Source organism: Lepisosteus platostomus, chromosome 4, assembly GCF_059453375.1.
Source record: "Lepisosteus platostomus isolate fLepPlt1 chromosome 4, fLepPlt1.hap1, whole genome shotgun sequence".
Taxonomy (NCBI): Eukaryota; Metazoa; Chordata; class Actinopteri; order Semionotiformes; family Lepisosteidae; genus Lepisosteus; species Lepisosteus platostomus.
The window spans coordinates 15,411,009-15,431,414 of NC_142614.1; the positions used below are offsets into that span (position 1 = coordinate 15,411,009).

The 20,406-nt window shown below is 43.3% G+C and overlaps 1 protein-coding gene and 1 long non-coding RNA gene across 3 annotated transcripts in view; one reads left to right on the forward strand and one right to left on the reverse strand.

Moving 5' to 3' along the window:
- LOC148672780 (ran-binding protein 3-like) overlaps positions 1-20,406 on the reverse strand; it is a 29,595-nt gene that overhangs the window by 6,602 nt on the left and 2,587 nt on the right. The window contains exons 2-11 of one of the 2 annotated variants that reach the window (XM_088628689.1): positions 9,275-9,333; positions 8,946-8,976; positions 8,436-8,516; positions 7,944-8,015; positions 6,816-6,890; positions 5,647-5,804; positions 4,777-4,886; positions 3,838-3,919; positions 2,449-2,581; positions 389-510 (exon numbers count right to left, since the gene is read on the reverse strand). In XM_088628689.1, the coding sequence (XP_088484815.1) occupies positions 389-510; positions 2,449-2,581; positions 3,838-3,919; positions 4,777-4,886; positions 5,647-5,804; positions 6,816-6,890; positions 7,944-8,015; positions 8,436-8,516; positions 8,946-8,976; positions 9,275-9,333 (923 nt within the window). The remainder of the gene's footprint in view (positions 1-388; positions 511-2,448; positions 2,582-3,837; positions 3,920-4,776; positions 4,887-5,646; positions 5,805-6,815; positions 6,891-7,943; positions 8,016-8,435; positions 8,517-8,945; positions 8,977-9,274; positions 9,334-20,406) is intronic. The other variant, XM_088628690.1, reaches the window with a different exon arrangement.
- Positions 15,503-17,638, forward strand: LOC148672781 (uncharacterized). The gene is made up of 2 exons (XR_015935874.1): positions 15,503-15,940; positions 17,107-17,638. It is a non-coding gene; the product is annotated as an uncharacterized LOC148672781 (long non-coding RNA).

Genomic DNA, 20,406 nt, shown 5'->3' on the forward strand with positions numbered 1-20,406 from the left:
TTGCAAGCCTGAATGACTGTTGTGGACAGGGGATCGATATCCTTCAGAAAGCAAGTAACCCAGCACCTGAAAGACAATGAAGCGCTTCACATGTCCTGTGCTTATAAATGACTTCAGTCTGCCTTAGAGTAAAAACAACTCAGGGAAGGATCCAGGGATGTCACAGGACTACCAAGCTTCTACGGTAGAAGACTTTTACTGGTCAATCACAAGAGATTGAGGGTGAACTCCTCTTTTTGTCTTGCGATAACTTATTTGGGCTGGGAATCCCTGTGACTCTGGATTGGATCAAGCGGTAGGACAGAAGATGGATAAGATCTTACAATGCGCTGTGACTAAAGCTTGAGGGGAGGCAGGGAGATGTGTCCCAGCTCTTGACGGGACGTACCTGCACCACGTTGCTCTCCAGCTCCTCTCCCGTGAAGACCCTCACCCTCTTCAGCAGGCACCTCCGCCCGCTGGCCGCAGTGCAGGCGGCTGCCGACTCCCTCAGCGTGCGCCTCCTAACCGCTGCAGGGGGCACAAGGAAGGGACAGCTTTAGCACCAGGGCTCAACTCGTGGCCAGGACCGAGAGCAGTGGCGCCCCCTGCCAGCTGGCGTCAGAAATGAACGTCAGTAATAAAGGCTGTTCAGCGGGGCACACACTCCCCTTCACATCTTGCCTTTAAAAATGCATGCTTCACCTGTCTTACAGCATGCAGGCGTGTGCTAAAAATCTGTCATTTGCTAGATGGGATGGCCTTTTCCTTCCTGTCAATGAGCAGTTTATTTACAATGGGACATGCCTCTTCTAAAATCTGATGTGAATTCACCGTGCATTGTAATCATTCTGACTGCTGAGCACACAAAATGTCTTGTTACCTCTGGTTTTTAGTATATGCTAATATATATTAGTTATACTGTGGTTAGCTGTGCACATTCATGGACAATTGTGGTGTGGCTACTTAAATTCAAACTCCATTATTATAGAATATAAATACTTTTTTTACTCAAAGCTAAGATATAGCATGCTGTAGGACTGAACAGCATATATTATATCAAGTAAATAAGTATTGTATGTGTTGCCTAACCACATGGTTAGGATGTACAAGGTCACAGGATGCATATTCTTTAGCAATAATTGGGATTGTATGAAAAACTACTGGAAATTGAAGCCTGCAGCAATGGACATTAATGTCTCCATTGTGGGCTCCCAGTACAAGATAGAACAGGCAGACAAGCCATCCATATGACTCAGACAATGGCACTGAAGGCATATAACTGGCAGTAAAAAGCAGATTCAAATTCCTTGTGAAGAGCACACAAATAGTTTCTGATTTCAGATATATTTTTATGAATTATGACGGCCATAAAAAGAGTCTAGAATATGTATACACTTTAAACTATATGAGAGGAGGACCACTTAAGTCAAGTAAAATACAAACTTTTGGCTTCTGGAGTCAAAGGTGATAGTGTATTAAAAAAGAAACTATAAAGCTGAATGTTGTTTGTAACAGCACTGATTTTGTCAAACAGGATAATTTTAATGTACCTTTCTGTTCCAAACATTTAGTTCCATGTTTTATGACAAAAAGTAAGGAAAAAAATTAACAAAATGTAAACAAGTTGATTCAACTGCCAGCAGCTGTTAATCAGCTGATGATCAGCAGTTTCCTGCAAACCGCTCTGCTCTTCAACAGGCTATTGTATGATCTAGGATCTTTTCTGTTGCAACTACAACTACTGCCACAAGGGGGCAAAAAAAACACCGTAAGGTGAAGGGCAAACGATTCAGGGATGCCAAGGAAATTGAGAGAGAAGGCTGGAAAGAATCATCAAGTCACCTCAGTTTTATGGAAAATCTTGGATTAAAAGAGAAACTCCTCCAGCAGCCTTAGTTCACCCGGGAATTGTGAAGTGAATTCTGATTGTTGTCACACAAAAACATCCCTTATTCACAAGGTCAGCCTACGGTCTCCCAGATCCTGTGAGACAGAAGGCACCACGTTTTCCAGCTGATGTTGCCAATGCCCTGCAGAACGCTGTCAGACTATAACGCCTGTGATTTACTGAGCAGCCGGAGAACACTGGGGGCTGAACAGCTACAGAAGATTAACTGCAGGGACATTCCATATTGAAAGGGATGTACTACTTTGTACAGAGTTCTGGTGGTCTCTAGCCAACTGCCCTGCTGTGTCGCTGACTGTTTCCTTCTGGGAACCTTCAAGAAAACGGTCAAGGAACTGCTGGATAACATTCTGAGACCAGATACCTGCCTGCAATAGGCTGAATCAAACGAGGGGACTGTCTGGTTTGTGAGTTACTGGGACTCGGTGGCAGCTCTGCACAGTTCTGCGCAATCAAATCGAGATCGAAGACCGAGAACAAAGCGTCCCCAGCCTGTGTCAAGTCAGGGGCTGTGTAGCTGAATGGAAACTCCAGGAAGGGACACGCAGGGCAACACTTACTTCCATGCGGTGATCCGCAGGTCGGGGACTCGGAGTCGGAGTCGGACTCGGACTCAGAGGAGCTGGACTCTGGGGCAGTCGCACTGTCTTCGCTGTTGTCCGATACGTCAGCGTCCGGAGTCTTCATAGGGCTCTGGGAGGAGGGAAATCGACTGCTGTCTTTACACATCAACGTCAGCTCCAGCGATTGAGTGAGGAAACTTACAGTACATGGCTGACAGGTCTAACGGCACAGGGCCGCTGAACACTGTGGGGCTTTCAAATGAAAAGCAACTATTCGTTTACCTTAAATGCAGCTTCATTTTTCAACATTTCACTGCAGGGAAATCTATGTCTTAAAAACTGTGACGTTCTAAAAGGTTTTCATCTGCTAGCCAAAACGACACAGAAGTGCCCTCAGTCCAAAAATTGATGGACAGAATATTATGACATTATATCCACTTCATACTATACTTACAGTTACAGATTTTTCCTGTTAAACACGTGGAGTATAAAACATGAGGTTTTTTAACAGATCAAAGTAAAAAACATCAATCCAAAGCTAATGCAGTGATTAATGCCAAATTCAGTTAAACTTTTGTAGAAATGAAAAAACTCTGGCGTCCAGTGCTCTCTGGGTAATGAAAAGGCTAGTACAAAAGTCTGTACTTTGAACAGTCATGTTGGTAAATAACAGTCCTATTTAAACAAAATAGAGCCAAAGATATCAGTTTTGAATGGAAACAAGTTTAAAAATGTATTCATTTTCATTTTTAACAAAGAACTTATGTGATAAACGTGCACAGCCTTGCTCCTTACACATCTTTAAAAATTAACTTCACATTCTTGTTTCTGCATAAGCAATTAAATCTGGAAACATCAGACCTGTTCACATACCAGGCGATCAGTTTAAGAACCATAACAGTGAACAGCTGGGATTCCTTAGTTAAACTCAATATTCATTTCTGATGAACACTGAAGCCAAATCGGCTAATAACTCTTGATATTTTAACTCTTGTCTCCCATTCTCTGCTAGCAGATGTGATTATACAGACCTGCAGGTGTAATTAAATTAAACATGTTATTGAGCTCCTTAAGGTGACACAATCCCCTTGAAGTCTCCAGTGAGAGGAGGCCGACCTTTTTGGAGTAGTGGAATTCACCACTGTCAGAGTGGCAGGATCGACACAGACCAAAGCCCGATAGGAAACGAGCACCGCATGACTCGCCAATTAGTGATAATATAAAGACAGCCCTGGGACTACAGATACACAACAGTGCAGAACTAAGGCCTATCCTGAGTGTCAGCTTTAAAATAACATTTCTTTCTCATAGTTTATTGGGTTTCCAGCTACTTGCCTGGTTAATTAGTTAGAAAAGTATTTTAAATATGAAACCAGATATACTCACCAAAACTCTCTCGCTCATGTTTTCCCCAAACACAAATGGGAAACTGCTCTCTGTGGCAACCAGGTCCATTTTCACAGGACTTCTGCAGAGAAGGACGAGATGCCAACAGATTTACCTTTGAAGCCGTGTCCTCACCAACAAGGGTAACCAGGACTTTCCAAGCTTCTGTACAAATTTGATTTTTTTTAGTTTTCACTTTAAATCTTTGTTCTAAACAACATCTATTTCCAGTCATGCTTAAAGCAGTCCCTATTACTGGGCACATACAGTAACAACACTATACCAGCTCATGTTTTGTCACCTGAAGTTAAACACTTTCGTCCTCAGTCACCAAACTAAAATAGCAACACCGGCACTAGGGCAGTTCTTAAAAGAAATTCCCACATTGATAAATTTTCAACAGAAACGTCTGACTTTTGTTCTCTGAAACATACATCTACATAACACAATCAGTCAAAACCCCACGATGATCATAGATGTATTTTTCCCCCTACAATCAGCTCTGATGGGATCAAGCTACTTATGTTTGTAAGCTTTCATTTCTCAACACAGACTATGCATATTTCATTGTTTCCACTCACATATAATATTGGAACAAGACTTCATTTTGCTTTACATGTTGGTAATAGACCTTTAGGACTAATAATAATAATAATAATAATAATAATAATAATAATAATAATAATGTGGATTATTATTACCACCAATTTGCCACCAAATATTCCAGGGGCAGGAACGCCTAAAAAAAAACTTACTGAAAGTTTCAGGTGTATTAAACAAAAGTTCATTACTCCTTGTCTGTGAACTGCTGTACGTGCTGTTTGGCAGAGGGTATTCAAACTGCAGATCAATGGTTATAAAGCAAGGGTTTAATTTTCACAATCCCCAGACCAGAGGAGCACTCCTCCGCCTGAGACTTGATACAGATACACTGGTTACCTGTCTGCCTGAGGAGGCACAAGCTGAGGGAAAGTGGAAGATGGGAAAGTGGTGTCCGACTCTATGCCTGGTGGGCGACTTCTTGGAAAACTGTGGAGCTCTGTTGGTGCCTATTGATCAGAAACAAAAAGGACAGCACATTCTGTTGATGTGTGTGTTGTTTGAGCTGGGGGGGCGCTTACCAAATTAAGCTGAGTTTGCAACACAGTGACTCAATTGTAATCAGTGAGTAAACAATGACTGTTGTTATTTTTTCCTCAAAACAAATTTAAACGTGTTTCGGAATCTGTTTCTTTGTAGAACGATCATTTGGAGGGGGCTGACCAAACAAACAACAGAAAGTGTTGACCTTAGCTCAACAGGGGTGTCGTATTCACTGCATAAGTGAATGATTTCAAAAGTTTACATAGGCCAAAATAGCAAAGATTAAAATGAAGGTATAGGACAGTTTAAGAGATAAAGTACCAAGAGGGAGGCCTGCTCTCCTCTCACAGACATGCCCAGCTCAGTGCACCAATCATCATTCTCCTCTCCAGACATGCCCAGCTCAGTGCACCAATCACCTCTCCCCTCTTGCAGACATGTCTACCTAAGTGGACCAATCACCATTCTCCTCTCCAGACACGCCCAGCTCAGTGCACCAATCACCATTCTCCTCTCCAGACATGCCCAGCTCAGTGCACTAATCAATCTCCCATCCAGGTACTGACCAGGCTCACACTTGCTTAGCTTCAGCAGGCTGCCAGTTGTGAGTTGCAGGATAATTCTTTTATTTTCACATTCACTACCGCCCTTTGGCTTTTCCTAACCAAAGGTCACAAGAGGTCATTCTTGATTTGCTGGTGGGTGGCGGTAGTGACTTGAGCTCACCTGCTGGTCTGGCGCCCGGCCGGAGCAGGGCGTGTCAGCAGTGGTCAGGCTGCAGGACCCCTCTGCAGGCAGAGGCGGGGAGATGCTGTGTGGTCTGGGAGCCTGGAGGGTGGCCGGCCTCAGCACGGGCCCTTTCACTTTCCACGCTGAACAATCTGCTGGGAGAAAACAGCAATCGCGATCACATGTGAGGCCTCCACTAACAAATACATTCCTTCTGAAGAGGAACCCTTATTGCTAGGCCATGGATTTCAAGTATGCAAAACATCCTTCTTCTTTTTTTGAAAATGAAAAAAATGTGTTGGCACAGTTTCATACACTTGCCTTTTCAAAAATTCCAACTATTTCATTGTGTAATGAAAAGATTTAACGCTTTAAAAGAAGGAAGCATTGAGTGGTGGTTTTCTTTTGCCTGCAAACTAAGATTAAAAACCTTAAAAAGCCAAACATTTCAGAAACATCTACAATCCGTATTGATGCTCTGATATATTAAATACATCTGCCTGCCCTTCAACAAACTAATTTAAAATATCTCAACAAAGGTAAACAGAAACCCTAAACTGTCATTAAGTATATGGATTGGAATTTGTCACTGGTAAAAATCAAAGTGATTTAACTGAAGAGTTTGTTTCCTCTCAGGTTTAGTATAATACAGCTAACTTACTGCATATCACTCTCCCTTATTCCTGAGAGAAGTGCTCTAATTTCAATTGAATTTTAATTAATTGGAACTGATCAAAACAGAAACACTTATACATGCCAAGCTATAGGAAAATAGAAAAACAGAAAATTGAGCAATTTAGCTTTTTGACTCTTTATAAAAGCTTTAATGCTGAGATTTCTTGAAAACACATTCTCCTATTTAACCGCAACTAGTTAGTTAATTGAGGACTTGAGAAGCAAACACATCTGCATATCTCTGAAGGTTTCAAAACTCAAAATTAATTGTAGCTCTGTGGTACACAGTTCAGACCACCTCTGTGATGGGGTACAAACAATGAAATTTGCAAAAAGTGCTCTCAACATTCCTTCATATACAAATGAGAAATGAAGCTAGGCCTTTCCTGACTGCAAAACCACTTCACTTTAATGCAAAACCTCTGCATTAAAATTGTGTTTGTTCCTTCATAATTTCCTGCCCGGGAGTCTGAATCAACAACAGTACCCACCTGTATCTACAGGACTGCTGCTGTTGATGTTAGGGTTGCATAGACTCGAAGGCATGAACACATTTTTTCTTGAGACTGGAAAATAAAAGGAAGAAAAAAACACATTCAAAGTCAGAACAATTCTACTTTCAATCTACTAAGGTTAAAACTAGAAACTAGAAAAGCAGAAAGCAATCTACCCAAGACAAGATGTCCCATGCCTTAAATATCATAACTGGAGCTCCCACTGTTTTTTTCTCATCACATTGTGAAACTCACATGCTTTTAATAATAAAAGCTCACCTCTTTTCTCAAACTCACCTCTTTTAATAATAATATATTTGCTTACACTTATATAGCACTTTTCTGGAAACTCCCCTCAAAGCGCTTTACTTTGAGGGGTAATGGGGACTCTCCTGCACCCCCATCAATGTGTAGCCCCACCTGGTGTACTCATCACAGACCAGCTATCAGTAAGGAGGAGAACAAAGTGATGAAGCCAGTTCAGAGATGGGGATTATTAGGAGGCCATGATTGGTAAAGGCCAATGGGAAATTTGGTCAGGATGCCGGGGTTACACCCCTACTCTTTTCGGAAACATCCGAAGGATGGAACTCTTTTACAGTATAGTGTCCCTGTCACTATACTGGGGTATTAGGACCCTCACAGACCAAAAGGTGTGAGTGCCCCCTACTGACACCACTAACACCTCTTCCAGCAGCACCCTTAGTATTCTCAGGAGGTCTCCCATCCAGGTATTGACCAGGTTCACACCTGCTTAGCGTCAGTGAGTTGCAGGGTGATATGGCCTGTTGTTTTTGTCGAGTCATATCTAGCAGTAGTACTTTATCAGGTCAAAACAGCTCCTTCAGTGGACGGCAGCTCCCCTGCAACAGGTGATCGCCATGGATTAATGACAGAGCGGCCATCCAGCTGGAGCCTTGGGCCACTGTGAAAACCTTCTAATGCACTGATGCAACTCCTTGTCTAAAATCTCTGCCATGGGGTCTTCAGACAAGACAGACAAGTGCACACGGCATTATTAAACCTTTCTCCAGGCGCCTAGGCCCCTTCTGCAGCCTCGACTACTGACGATGACGTGCAGAGGGAAGGACGCCTTTACGCAGTGTCCACGACAGACAGCCCTACCTGGGCGGGAAGGAGGGAAGGAGAAGGAGCACACCGAGGAGGACCGCTCTCTCTGCTGCCTGTCTGAGGGACCTGGAGAGACAGGAAAAGATGGGCCTTATTTCCTGCTTCCACTCTACAACTCCAATCAGCGCAGCATTCCTCAAGCACTCCGGTTTTTATTAAGGGCTCACAACTGCCGCAACGAGAGCTGAAAGAGCACAGAGGAGGTTTCCAAAAAGTTCACTCATATCGCTCAGGTGAGAAAAACAACTATGGCTCCGGTTGACCCCATGAACCCGGTTCTGTGATCAGTTTTGCTATTTTATTCGAAAAACAACCAAGCCTAATACAGCACAAAAACAGAACGTTCCCCTAGAGGGACTAAAATGCTTTAAGTTGTTGGTTTCTAGCCCATTGTTAAAGGCTGGGGGATGCTGCCAGCAGGATGACATTGTGAGACAATGACTCTCAGTTCTGTTGAGGTTGGGAGCCCCCGGCTGACACACCCACCTGTCTCCCCTGCCCTGTAGGAGGCGCTTGGAGAAGGGAAGGTGAAGGAACGCCCGCGTTTTCCGGGACTCGCTCCCAGACCTGTAGAGTAAGAGATCATGAAACAAGAGGATTGTTAGGGATATATCCAAGCCCATAACTCCGTGAGAGGAAGACTTGACAAGTCATTTGCTAAGATTTCTCTCTCATAAGGCACAGGTTTCAGGGTCAAAACATCACTGTCACTAAGATCACATAAGAGCCTGAAAGGGTGGGAGCCTCTCATGACTCCAGTCTACCAGCTCAGATCTAATAATTACCACTGCAAGACACAATATTAAAATATTTGTAATTAAAAGCACAAAACAGAAGCATCATTTCTGGAGGTCCTGAAAAAAACCTGCATATAACCTGCAGGTCAAATGTGCTCCCATGGTGTCTAAAGTATTTGAGGGCATAGGTTTCATAGGAAAAGCACCAATGTTATTAAGGCGGTGAATACTATCAATTTGATGAATTTGTTGTACTTACCAATCCCGTCTACAGAGTCTTCAGCCAGCCTCTGTAAAACAAAACACGATACTAAAACATCTTTGTCTTCTTTGTATTAATTTATTCTGATTTATGATTCTCTATTTTCTGGTTACATCACTTCATATTACACAAGATGTAGAAACACATCACTTTAAGAAATCTGTTCAATCTGGCTCAAATTAGAATACAAGAAACTTGTGGCTTCATAAGCTACCCTTCTGTGAGCATCACTTCAAACTTTAAAATGTTTACATGTACGAGTACTGCAGTGATTAATGCTTCTAATCCTCATTTGGGGTGCAAAATAATTTAAAGTGAGAACTGACCTTCACTGGCAGCGCCGTCTTCTGGAAAAGGAATACTGGTGGAGCAATCACAGGCTTCACTGCGGACCAGAAAAGACAACCCCTTAACACACACTCCCATCGGTCTAATGCCTGTCAATATTCAGTGACTCGGTACCACATTTCTTTCCCAGAGCACACTCTGAAGACTTCTTTCTCTTACAGCTGTGGGCCTGTCAAGGCTTTTCAACAATTTGTGTGATTTCCTGGAAGGGAAATATTTCATGTTTGGTTTCATGGGTATTTCAAACTCGTTTTTATTTTTTCATCTTGATGACAAGTACTCTTATTTATAAAAGGAAGTGCCTTTTATTGCTGGGGTCAGTAATGTTATTAACTGTAAGCTTCCTTCTCAGACGTGCTACTTTTTGAAACTGAAAATCCTTATCCTGCTTGAAAACACAATGTATTTTCAACAGTGATTAAAATGTCACTACCCCAGGACACATTTGTCTGGCAGAGATGTACAGACTGAGCTGTCATTATAAGTCAAGGGCTTCTGAAATGTCACACCCATGCTATTAGCCAAGGAGCTGAATGAATGGAGCCCTTCACTGCCAGAAACGATTATGCAATCTTGCGCCCCAGTGGAGCCGCACCATACTGGAACAAACAGTGTTCAGACCAGACTGCGTAATCAGAGGGCTGCTAAAAGTGTAACCCAACAGAAAACAGGGATCTTGGCTGTGTGGCTAAACCACTCCAGCTCAAACCTGTCTGTAGGACTGGTCTAAGAATAACCATCTGGTTTAGCGCTGTCTAACTGTGGCAGCTGGGACACTGGAACACCTAGTCCACAGGGACATACACAGGTCGAGCAGATTAAAATTAACAATTCTCATGACCACAGAAGTCTATCACCTTGCCTGGCCACAACAATCCCCAGATGCCAGTCCTGCTGAACACTGCTGGAACTGGTTGAATTTTCAGCTCCCTGTGAGAAGACTACGATAAAACAGGGATTGGAATATTTCAGAACCATGTTTAAATACAGGACACTGCTTACAGAGGCTCAGGCCATTAAACTAGTAATAAGTCCTTGCATCTGTATAACGTTTTCGTGTCAGGGGCATGTCTTTACATGCAGGACATCCATACTATGTACATCTGCAGCCCCACGTGGATGTCACAATACTGCTATTCTACAGCAGAAATGGGAAGTGAAGAAGAGAGAAACTGTTTAAACAGCTGAACTTTGAGAAGGCCAGACTGTACAGCACAGAGTGGAGTTTAGCCAGGACACCAGAGTGACCACCGGTGCCATGTGAGTTTCAATGCGTTTTAATGACCCAGAAGCCATGACCCAAGTTTCACGTCTCATCCAAAGGACAGCACCTCTTACAGCCCCAGTCACGGTCTCCAGATACGGTATTGAGACGTGGGTTTACAAATTCTGGTCCAGTGGCAAGAGCGCCACCTACTGGACCACCAACACCACTACCAGGAGAAAACTGGCTTCACCCATCCTAGTCCTGACCAGGCCCAGTGCTGCTGTGATTCACAGAGCCAACAAGATCAGACTGCAATGTGCTAAAGGGCATTATCTGGTGGAGGTTTGCATAGTTTTAGCCAGCAAATGCATATCTGTATCTTAAGTAACCTTAAGGGAGGAGGGGACTAACTTGAACCTTCTACTTAAGTTCAGCGCATTCTGACGTGAGGCACATCTGCCACTTTCCCCCGGCAGCACAACCCTTCTATAATCTCCTAACCTCATTAGCGCCAGACCTCAATCATTAATCAGGAATTAACACACAGGGTTTTGTTTTAATATCCTTTCCCTCAAATTACAACAACACAGGAACAAGAGTTAATACATTCAGGATCAGACAGTTTTCCCTGCGGGACCTCAGAAGGATTCTGAGGAAAAGCCTCATGTTTGCCGGTATCTTCTCGAGCAACGAAAGGTTTCATCTGGCCTGTTGGTCTTCAACCCTGCTGACATCAGGACTGAGTCCTCCTGGATTCAGTCCCTCAGCATTAATGTTGAAACTCTGCTGGTTGATATCAAGGTGCCCTGTTCACTAAACAGGCCTCTTCACCTCCTCTTTTTTGTAACCCTTCTCATGGTCTGATGTCCTGAGTTCATGATGGCTCATGGTAAGGGCAAGATCAAATACAGACTGGACCAGCGTGTCTAGATGAACAAAAGGACCACCTACAGTAATTCATTTCCGAACATGCTCTTCCAGGTTCTCTTGTCTATGTTCTCCCCTGATGTAAGAAAGCATGCAAGACCTCAAAACAAAACAAAATAAAACCGGGCTTGCAGTGGGGTCAAAGAATCAGAATGAAAGAATGTCCCTTTGCACCTAGTTATTCTCAAACATTTCCCTCTCTTTTGTGCCCCATTGTCTCGGAATGTGACTACCTTGTTACATCAGATCACAGGTTAACTGGCTGGACACTTGCTCTTTAACATGAGAATTCCATCTCGGGAGAGGGGAGGTCTCCTGCGGAAGAGCTGGAAACATACAGATCTGTGACTCGTTGATTGTTGGAGGATTTGTTGCCACTGCATGAGTAAGCAAAGATGTGCGACAGCTTTTGTGCAATTTTGCCTTCGACCAATGGGCAGCCCCTTAGTCAAAATGTTTATGATGTCGCCCGTTTTCTCTTGCACCTGACTGGACTCTCTTTGTTTGCAAGTCTGTGGCAACGTGTCAGACTGGATGCTGTCCCTTTGATTGCATTACATACCTCACCTGCTGGTTTGGTCATTGTCTGTGTGCTGTAATATTGCAAATATGAGGTCGTTTTTCGATAGTCTGACGTGTAGACAAGCCCTTTTTTATTTCTGAGCTCCCTTTCATGAAAACCCAGTGCAACACGTCCTCTTTTAAGGAGAAAGAAGGTGTGTCCTGCTTTTGCAACACCTACACCTTTAAGAAAAGCGGTGTCACAGTTGTAAAAGCTGGGAGAGAAGAGAGGTCAGGTTACGCTTTTATCACAATTGCTGCTGCTCTTCATGGTCAATGACACTTTCAACCTTAACCCAGACAGCGAAAATCAATACTTGAGCCAACAGGCTTGTGTGGTTTTCCATAGACACACACATACACACAAGCAAGGGAGACAATCTGTTAAACCAAAATCTGCAACAGGCACAGAAATTGCCCTGGACTGAATTGCTGTTTGCAAAGATTAAAGGTAAATGATACACCCTGGAAGAGGCAGCTCTGCTCATTCTGGCTAACGTAGTGTTTCCCCTAGAGGGGAAATTCCGATGGGATTTGCAATCTGTATTGTTTAGTAGATTCTTTACATTAGTGTTGAGTTCTAACACAAAACACCACCGACTGGGGATGACCAAGGACCACAGCTGGGGCCTAACATAATGGAGCCCAGGTACCGTATATATCAGATGTCCCGATACTGTACATGATGTGGGCACTGACTTGCAATCCTTGTACACTGCTGATATAAGCAACAGCAGGGCACACACCTACAGGCAACTCTCTACCAGAACCAGATGCCTCTGGAAAATAAAAAAACAAACTGACATTAACTCTCCCAGAGCACTTTCTTATTTAAGACTCATGCTCCAGTCAGGGCAGCTAGTTCTATTTTTTTTTTTTCAAAGATCACAGCTATGCATTTGCAGTTGATGCATATCACAGCAAAAGCAAAAAGCAAATGTTTTTATGTCCACGTCTGGGTTAAAACACCCAGAAAAGGAGCGCGGAAATGCATTTGTTTTACTCTGTTGTCTTCTTTATGGAGAGTGTTCGCACTCAGATAGCCCTTCAGGCCTGTGCAAGTTCTATTTAGTAAGACCTGTCAGGATGAATCCGTTTATATCACTGCCCACAAGCGTGGGTGGCAGTCAGGCTAAGTGGTTGAACTGATTCAAACTGGAGGGTTGTGGGTTCGAATCCCGGGTGAGGCACTGCTGGCGTAACCTTGAGCAATATACTCCTCATAATTTGCCATGCTCTGCTGGGTGAATGGGTGCCCTCCAGGCTTTCATTGCAAATGAGGATCTGTTGTCAACTGAGTCCTATATTAAAGACGCTTAGCAATCAGAGGGGGAGAGCCTCCCACAAGGAGGAGTACTTGATTGCTACATGGCAAATATTTTCCTGTTTTTTCTTTCATCCTGTTATGGCCACCAGTTTATTTCCTGCTAGATTTCACAGTGTGCAAAGTTATCCAACTAAATCTTTCCCGCAAATAGCTGTTATGATTTTAGGCTTTACTGCTGTTGGTTGTTTTTGTTCTGTAAAATGTGTCACCACACACGAGTGCAGCTTTCCAAGTCTGCACCACAATTTACAACTGCCTGCAGATTCCGGCTTGGACTGAATCTTAAGTGAAACACCATTTTAACTCTTTCATGCACAGAAATCATGTGGATTTATAACACGATGATTTTTTAGACAGTGCACCAGCAACATATGATCTTTTTTCACAATACCCAGTGAACAAGATTTTTATCCGTCTGTTTTTAGTGACTTCCACATACGCTTCCTAGCGTAACAGGAGATCACTTTTTGAAGAAGTCTAAAAAACATGGCTTACCTTTACTGAAACCATTCCACAACAAGGACGTGATCACTATCATTACTCATCATTACTTGTCATTAGCCCTTAGTCTCAAGTGAGCAAAATGAAAAGCCTTCTGCATTGCATCCAGAGCCAATGTTGTGATATCTCTTCCCTACGTGCCTATAGCTTTTTTCTACATGTAGCTCCCCTGGACTTGTCTTTCAAAACCCTAAAGAGACGCAGAAGTTAAGCTAAGCTGCCGCTTGGAGCTAAAACTAAAGATCTGCTGTGTCTGTCACTCTGAAGCCATGCCTGTGCTCTTCTCTATTCAAGGAAGACTGCCCCTCAGCTCTGACTCTCTGGCATTGACCAAACCAAACATAAACCACGAATAGCTTCTATATGAACTCAGTGACACTCTAAATGTTCAGGCAGATGTTTAACCCTTTCGCACCAAGATTCCAACTCCCACCACAAGGTCCAAAGTCACTGAGAAGAAGCCAGCAGCTGGTTCCTTCTGATCAGAAGCACACTTGATATCCTATACCAGGCCCCTGACGAGGATGCCAAGGGTGGAAAGCCAGCCTGTGTAGTGAGACATTAAATACTCCCGAGACTAGACTTTTTGACAGCCAGGTCTTAGACAAGCGCCTCAAAGCAGCTGAATAAAAGACTTTGCGTCAGTTTGCCAATGGTGCACGTTGAACAGTAAATCCTGATTAGATGTGTTTCACAAGACTCATTTACCAAACAGTGTGTGCTTACTCACTGCCTCTCTCTTATCTCCTCTTTCTCTCTCTCTTCTCCCTTTCTTCCAATACAAACACAGGCCTTAAAGGACTGTAATATAAAACATGCTTTTTCAACAGTAAAAGTTCTGTTCTGTTTACGATTAATTAAAACCTGTCTTTGTTCCACTGTTTTTGAAACAGCAACAACTTCCTACTACCGAGTGAATCAGCACAACATGTGTAAGATGTTTTCTTTCTCAACCGGACTCTTTGTGGGCGCAAGTCTCTACCTGAACTGTTATACAGGAGAAGTAGAGACCTGATTCAGACACAACATTAGGCTTTTTTTAACCAGGTCTAGAACAGGTATTACACAAAATTACACAGCAGTTAATGCTATACTTCACATTTGCTGGTTTAGTCAAAATTGTTCAGGGTGAGGCTAGACATAGGGTGAGCATCTTTGTTTTATGGTTAACATCAGTTTTTGGTCTGAGCCTTCTTAGTGATGAAGCTTTGACAGTGAGTACCTTCTGTAGGCAAGTGACATTAACCAGATAAAACTGCAGCCCCTGCAACTGTCTTGTGCAATTCACTTCCGCATTGAACAGATATGATGCTACTAATGTAACTAACCTAACTACTGTGACATCCCACGAAACTCCCATCCCAATACCTTGATGCGTCATGGAGTTTGATGTAGTCAGAAGATAAAGTTATTTTCATTAACTTTAGATCAGCATATGGTTATGCTGAAACCCTGGGTTGCAGCAAGGGAACTTCTGCTCACAGACCTAGTGTTACCACTCAAACTCACAAAAACAGGAATTTTCCCAACGGCATACGTCTGCATATCTGTGAAAAGGTGGCACAAAGAGACTGGTTGCCTCTTTTGACTAAACACTCTATGATGAACACAAACTATACACAGATCTTTGTATTGACACTGGAAACTGTGGGGAACTGCTCTGGGAAATTCAGAATTGCATGAAATGTATGGCTTGCAAATATTCCACAAGAGTTTGTTTTGTTCTCTATTTTCCTCAACAGCCTAGAGAATCTTGATTGGCTTGCGAAGGCGTGAGCATTGCCTCTGGCAAGCTATAAATGCACTATGAAACACTCCAGTCAGTTCCTCTGCTCAAAAGTAGGCCACTGCCCAGCATGAGGACCCTCCCACACGCTGTCAGCAAGAGCAGGAGCTCGACTCCAGAGAGCACTTTCCAGGCTCCGGTTCAGACTAGGCTGTACCGGCCCCAGCTAGATTCCCGCCGCGTCAGGAAACAACAGCACAGGCCTGTGCTGGCTGCAGATCTCTTGGACACAGCTGCAGCTGGGACATCAGCCATCCTGCTGGGGAACAGGGCTTGGAACTCAAGGAGCTGACCTGCCTTTGATCAGTCCTCATTCTAGAGCCATCTTTCATGTGGTTAGCGCTGCTTTTTGGCATTTAAAAAGGGTTTTCTTGAGTTTGCGTTCCTTTTTCAGCACTGGATACCGCCACTTAAGAATCGACTGATTACTCTAACACCTTTAGCTTGTACAGCAGCTGCTTATTTGAACAATCTTAAGCTCTTATGCATATATTTTACATGAAGATGGAGGTTAAAAATGTGACAGATCAAATTACAAATCAATGTGTTCTGACCAAAACATTTAATAATAAGCAGGCAGTTCAGAGAATGTCATTGTAGGTTACTTCTATAGCACACATCTGCTTCTTCCTTTTATAGTTATTCTCAAAAAGTATACTCATCAGTACATCCGTTTTCAGTTCACTTTTCCTGGTGAGGATCACAGCTCAAGGAAGTATAAGAAAAGCAGAAAACATTGATGTGCACAATAATATCTGTTACTTTTTTAGCAAATCAGAGGGGTTTCCATCAGATGCAGAGGTGAATGAGCTTCTTATTTCAATATTATCCCATTTATTTTTAAAAAACAAATCAGCTGTGTAAATTACTTTCATAATTGACAGGTTCAGTGACTAAAACTTTGCCGCATTTGTTTGCAAAAGGTATTTTTCAGCAGAAAGAGGTGATCTCTTTCTCATCTTGTGTGCTTTCAGAAAAGGCACGTCAAGAGCTAACCTAAATGGTGGATCACAGCTGATCAGACTTGGGATTAGTTCATGTCATCTGTGTTCACTTTGTTTTTTAGTTGTTTTTTTTTCTCAGTGTTTTCCCACCTTAAAATGTGCAACAGTGAGAAGCCTACAGAACGAACACAAAATGCAAAAACCCTGGGACACAACACCAGGCACAACACCGAGGAGGCATCACCATGGGTATTAAAGTATTAGAAGCAATATGAGATCAAATTGTTTGACAAGCACGGGCAGTATCAGCAGGTAAAAGTCTCTGCTGCATAGCATCACGAGTAACTCGGAATGAAGCACTATCTTCCCCAGCATGGCTCACTCCCCGGTTACATACTCCCTATTCAAACACGCCCCTTCGCCCAGCTCAAACCCAGCTAGCAGTTTCCAGCCGATAAACCCAGTGACTCAAGGCAAGGGAGCAGCAGGCTCACCAAGGTCACACAGAAACTTTATTTCCACGCCAATCAGCATTTTTTTTTCCTTTGTGCTCTTAGGTACCTCTTTGATGCGCACGGGCGAGCAGGAAGGCCTTTGGAAGATATCCGGGAAGGAGACCCTCTTCGAAGGAATCCAGGATTCTGATTATCCACCTCCCACAACATACAGTACCAGCACATTTCTAGACCCTTTACTGCTAACGCCTGATTATCCTCATGTAACGGTTCTTGGCGTTTCGGCCCTTGCCGCTCCTGCCCTGCCAGCTTGTCCCTCACTGCCTGGGCACGAACCCGGGTCTCCGGCGTCACGCAACAGGGAACTTGCTGGCTGAGCTAAGGGAGACCTCCACCAGCCCGGGTGGCTGAGATCCCTGTTATACGCAGGGGCGTATTCACTACACTCGTATCCGGCAGCTGAAGGCCTCTCTGCTTTCTTGACTTCAGACTACATTCCTTTGACTTTGACTTTTCTGCGTAGTTTACACACCATCAACTGGTTATTTATGGACTAACCACAGTCTGGCTGGATGACAAAATTCCACATGGCAACTCATGGAAGCTCAGCTAATCTTAAAAATAGTGCTCTGTATTTTTCAGTTATCATTCTGAGTCTTTTCTCTTGTTATAACCTAGTTAGATACAATATACTGTCATAAGTTGTTTGATTTCCAGTTATTATTACACTTAAACATAATTTGATTTATGATTTCCACTAATGGAGCAGCAGGACCCCTCTGTTATCTCTTGAAATAAAAATAACTCATTCAGTTGAGTACTCTACATTCGTATTTTCATAGTACTCTTTTCTGGCCAAGCAAACACCAAAAATGTGTTCAGCAGAGATTAAGAGTCAGTAGGACAATGTCATCTGCCTTTCGGTCAGTGCCTTTCTATCATAATGGATTCTGTATCCTGAGAATAAGGCAGGACCAATTGCAGCGTTTACTCATTTCAACTGACAAATCCTTTGCTTTGCAAATATGTGTATTGTTTTCCAGGTGAAATACTCAGTACAATATAAAGCTGAATAACTAAAGATGAGGAGAAATAACTAAAGCCAGTGTTGAAGAAGGTTTACTGCTAGCAATGGTCATGTCTGTGTCATGTGACAAATTAAAATAGCTGCAACCTGTAGTACCAGGAGTTTGTCCATAAAAGTGGGACTCCTGAGACTTCAAAGTACAGATGAATCTTCCTTTACACAAATTGCTGGGAAACACCAAAGCCATTTGTTCTGGTTTTGCAAGATACAAGCGGGTGATCAAGCCTGTGCCCTTGAGCAAACCTCCACAGAGGCAGGAGGTCAGGATAGTATTAGACAGCTATTTCTCCTCATTGGTATAATAATGTGTGATGCCTGGAGCACGTGAAACTGACTCGGGAGCCTACTGTAAATGGATTCAAAAACGTTTGCCGGCCCTTTGCAGATCATGTGCAAAAACAGGCAATGACTGTGTTTAGTACCGTGATTCATATGCGGGCCACTATGATACTGAAATCAGTTTTTGTGATATAACTGCAAAAATGTCATGTGGACACATCACTGACTGACAACAAGTAGCACAGCAGTGATCTTCCAAAGGAAAAGTCCTTAATGAAGCATGTTTTCCTAATGGCTACATCTGGAAGAGGGAAAAATCTTGTTTACTTTCAACTCATCCACCTCACCTTTGTCAAAATGCCTTCTATGCTACTGCAGTTAATACATACATAAAATAACCTTGTCCAGTAGGTTTTCTTACAAAGTGGGAAATCAGCAGTCCAGATGTTTCAAACCTCATTCCATTGCTCTTTAAAGCCATTCTTTTCCATGCCTTGTGCAGGCTTGGGAGATGATACAGGAGGTACATGTCACTGAAAAAAGGATGCTTTGCTAGCAGGACATCACTTAAGGCTTATCACATTATTATTGTTGCTGTTGCTGGTTTTGCTGGTGATGCCTTTGCCCAAGGAGACTTGCTGCTATAGCGCAATCTGCCCATTGATTGTAAACACCGCCCCGTGCATCGTACTGAGCTCAGCCCACACGCCAGCATGGAAGAGATCAATTTACTACACCATCTCGTCACGAAGGCTAAAGGGCATCAGTTGAAAACTAAAAGCCATCGCCTATGCGAGTGTGGAAATGCCAGAAAAAACAAGGTGGTTTTAATAAATCTATGCAGTCCCGGATTTTAGGTAGTGATACCTTACACGGCGCAAGGCAGGAGGACACACAGAAATGGTGACACATGGACAATAAAATGAGGCTTAAGGAATGCAGAGCAATATAGTACTCAGCAGGCGTAACCAGGAGCAGACAGTGTGCAACAGTGAAGAATAGCCATAAGAGTGGACTAGTGTGTGTCACAGGGAGCTGGGGCCGGCTGCCCTAATCCAGTATCATTTCAATAAGAGGATTCTGTCACCTAGGTGACATCACACCCCCCAGAGTAATTCAGTGGAAACATCCCACATTCCCTGACGAACACCGGCATGAGCTATTCTAAAGGGCCTTCCTCTGAAATAAGAACTGACTGATGTCCAAATGACTGCCTGTGGGAGCCCAGCACGGGGCTTTGTTCCCAGGTGGTGAGAATGGGACACCATTCAGACATGGTCAGACATGATTATCTCCCTGTAATTCTCAGTAGCAGCACTCACTGCCCTCCGCTGGTCTCTTCACCAGCGCAGGTGAAACTTAAGAGCACCATGCCAGGGGGCTGTACGTGCCTAGGACACTGTGCAGGGGTCAATTCTGAGGTGGGGGCAGGGAGGTGGGGCGCAGTCTAGATTATCAGGTCCCAGGCTGGCCAGGGTGATATCTTATCTGAGAGATCCACAACTCTTTTTTCTATGGGTTTCACAAACACAAACATTAACTCAGCACACTCAAATTAAAGCAAAGACCCTGCCACCAAGCCTCCTTAAAGGTTAAACTCAGTCGTAATAAAAAAGATTATTTTATTTCCTAAAGAACTAACTAGTACAGTTAGCAGAGTTTTCTTTTTCTACTCGTGTGGTGCAACTACCTAGATGAATTGATAAATATAATACTTCATTTGTTGATGCATCAGATACATGCTTTCTGTTGCATTAGGTTAAGCACGTGAAAGGGAAACAAGTTGAAAATGGTACTTCTGTAAACATAAATTTCCTGTAATTACTAGGAGCTGGGAAGTCCTATGATCTGTTTGTGCTGGAATAACCTCAGACTGTTATTACAATCACATAAACAAAAGCAATTAGAAATCCGCCACATTAAAGCATAGAGTCAAAACTTTCCTTGCAGGTCCCGATTCCAGTCCACATGTCAAGGCTGAAACAGCGGAGAGTTACCAGTGCCAGGGGGTCTGCAAGCTGTGTGCAAAGACATGA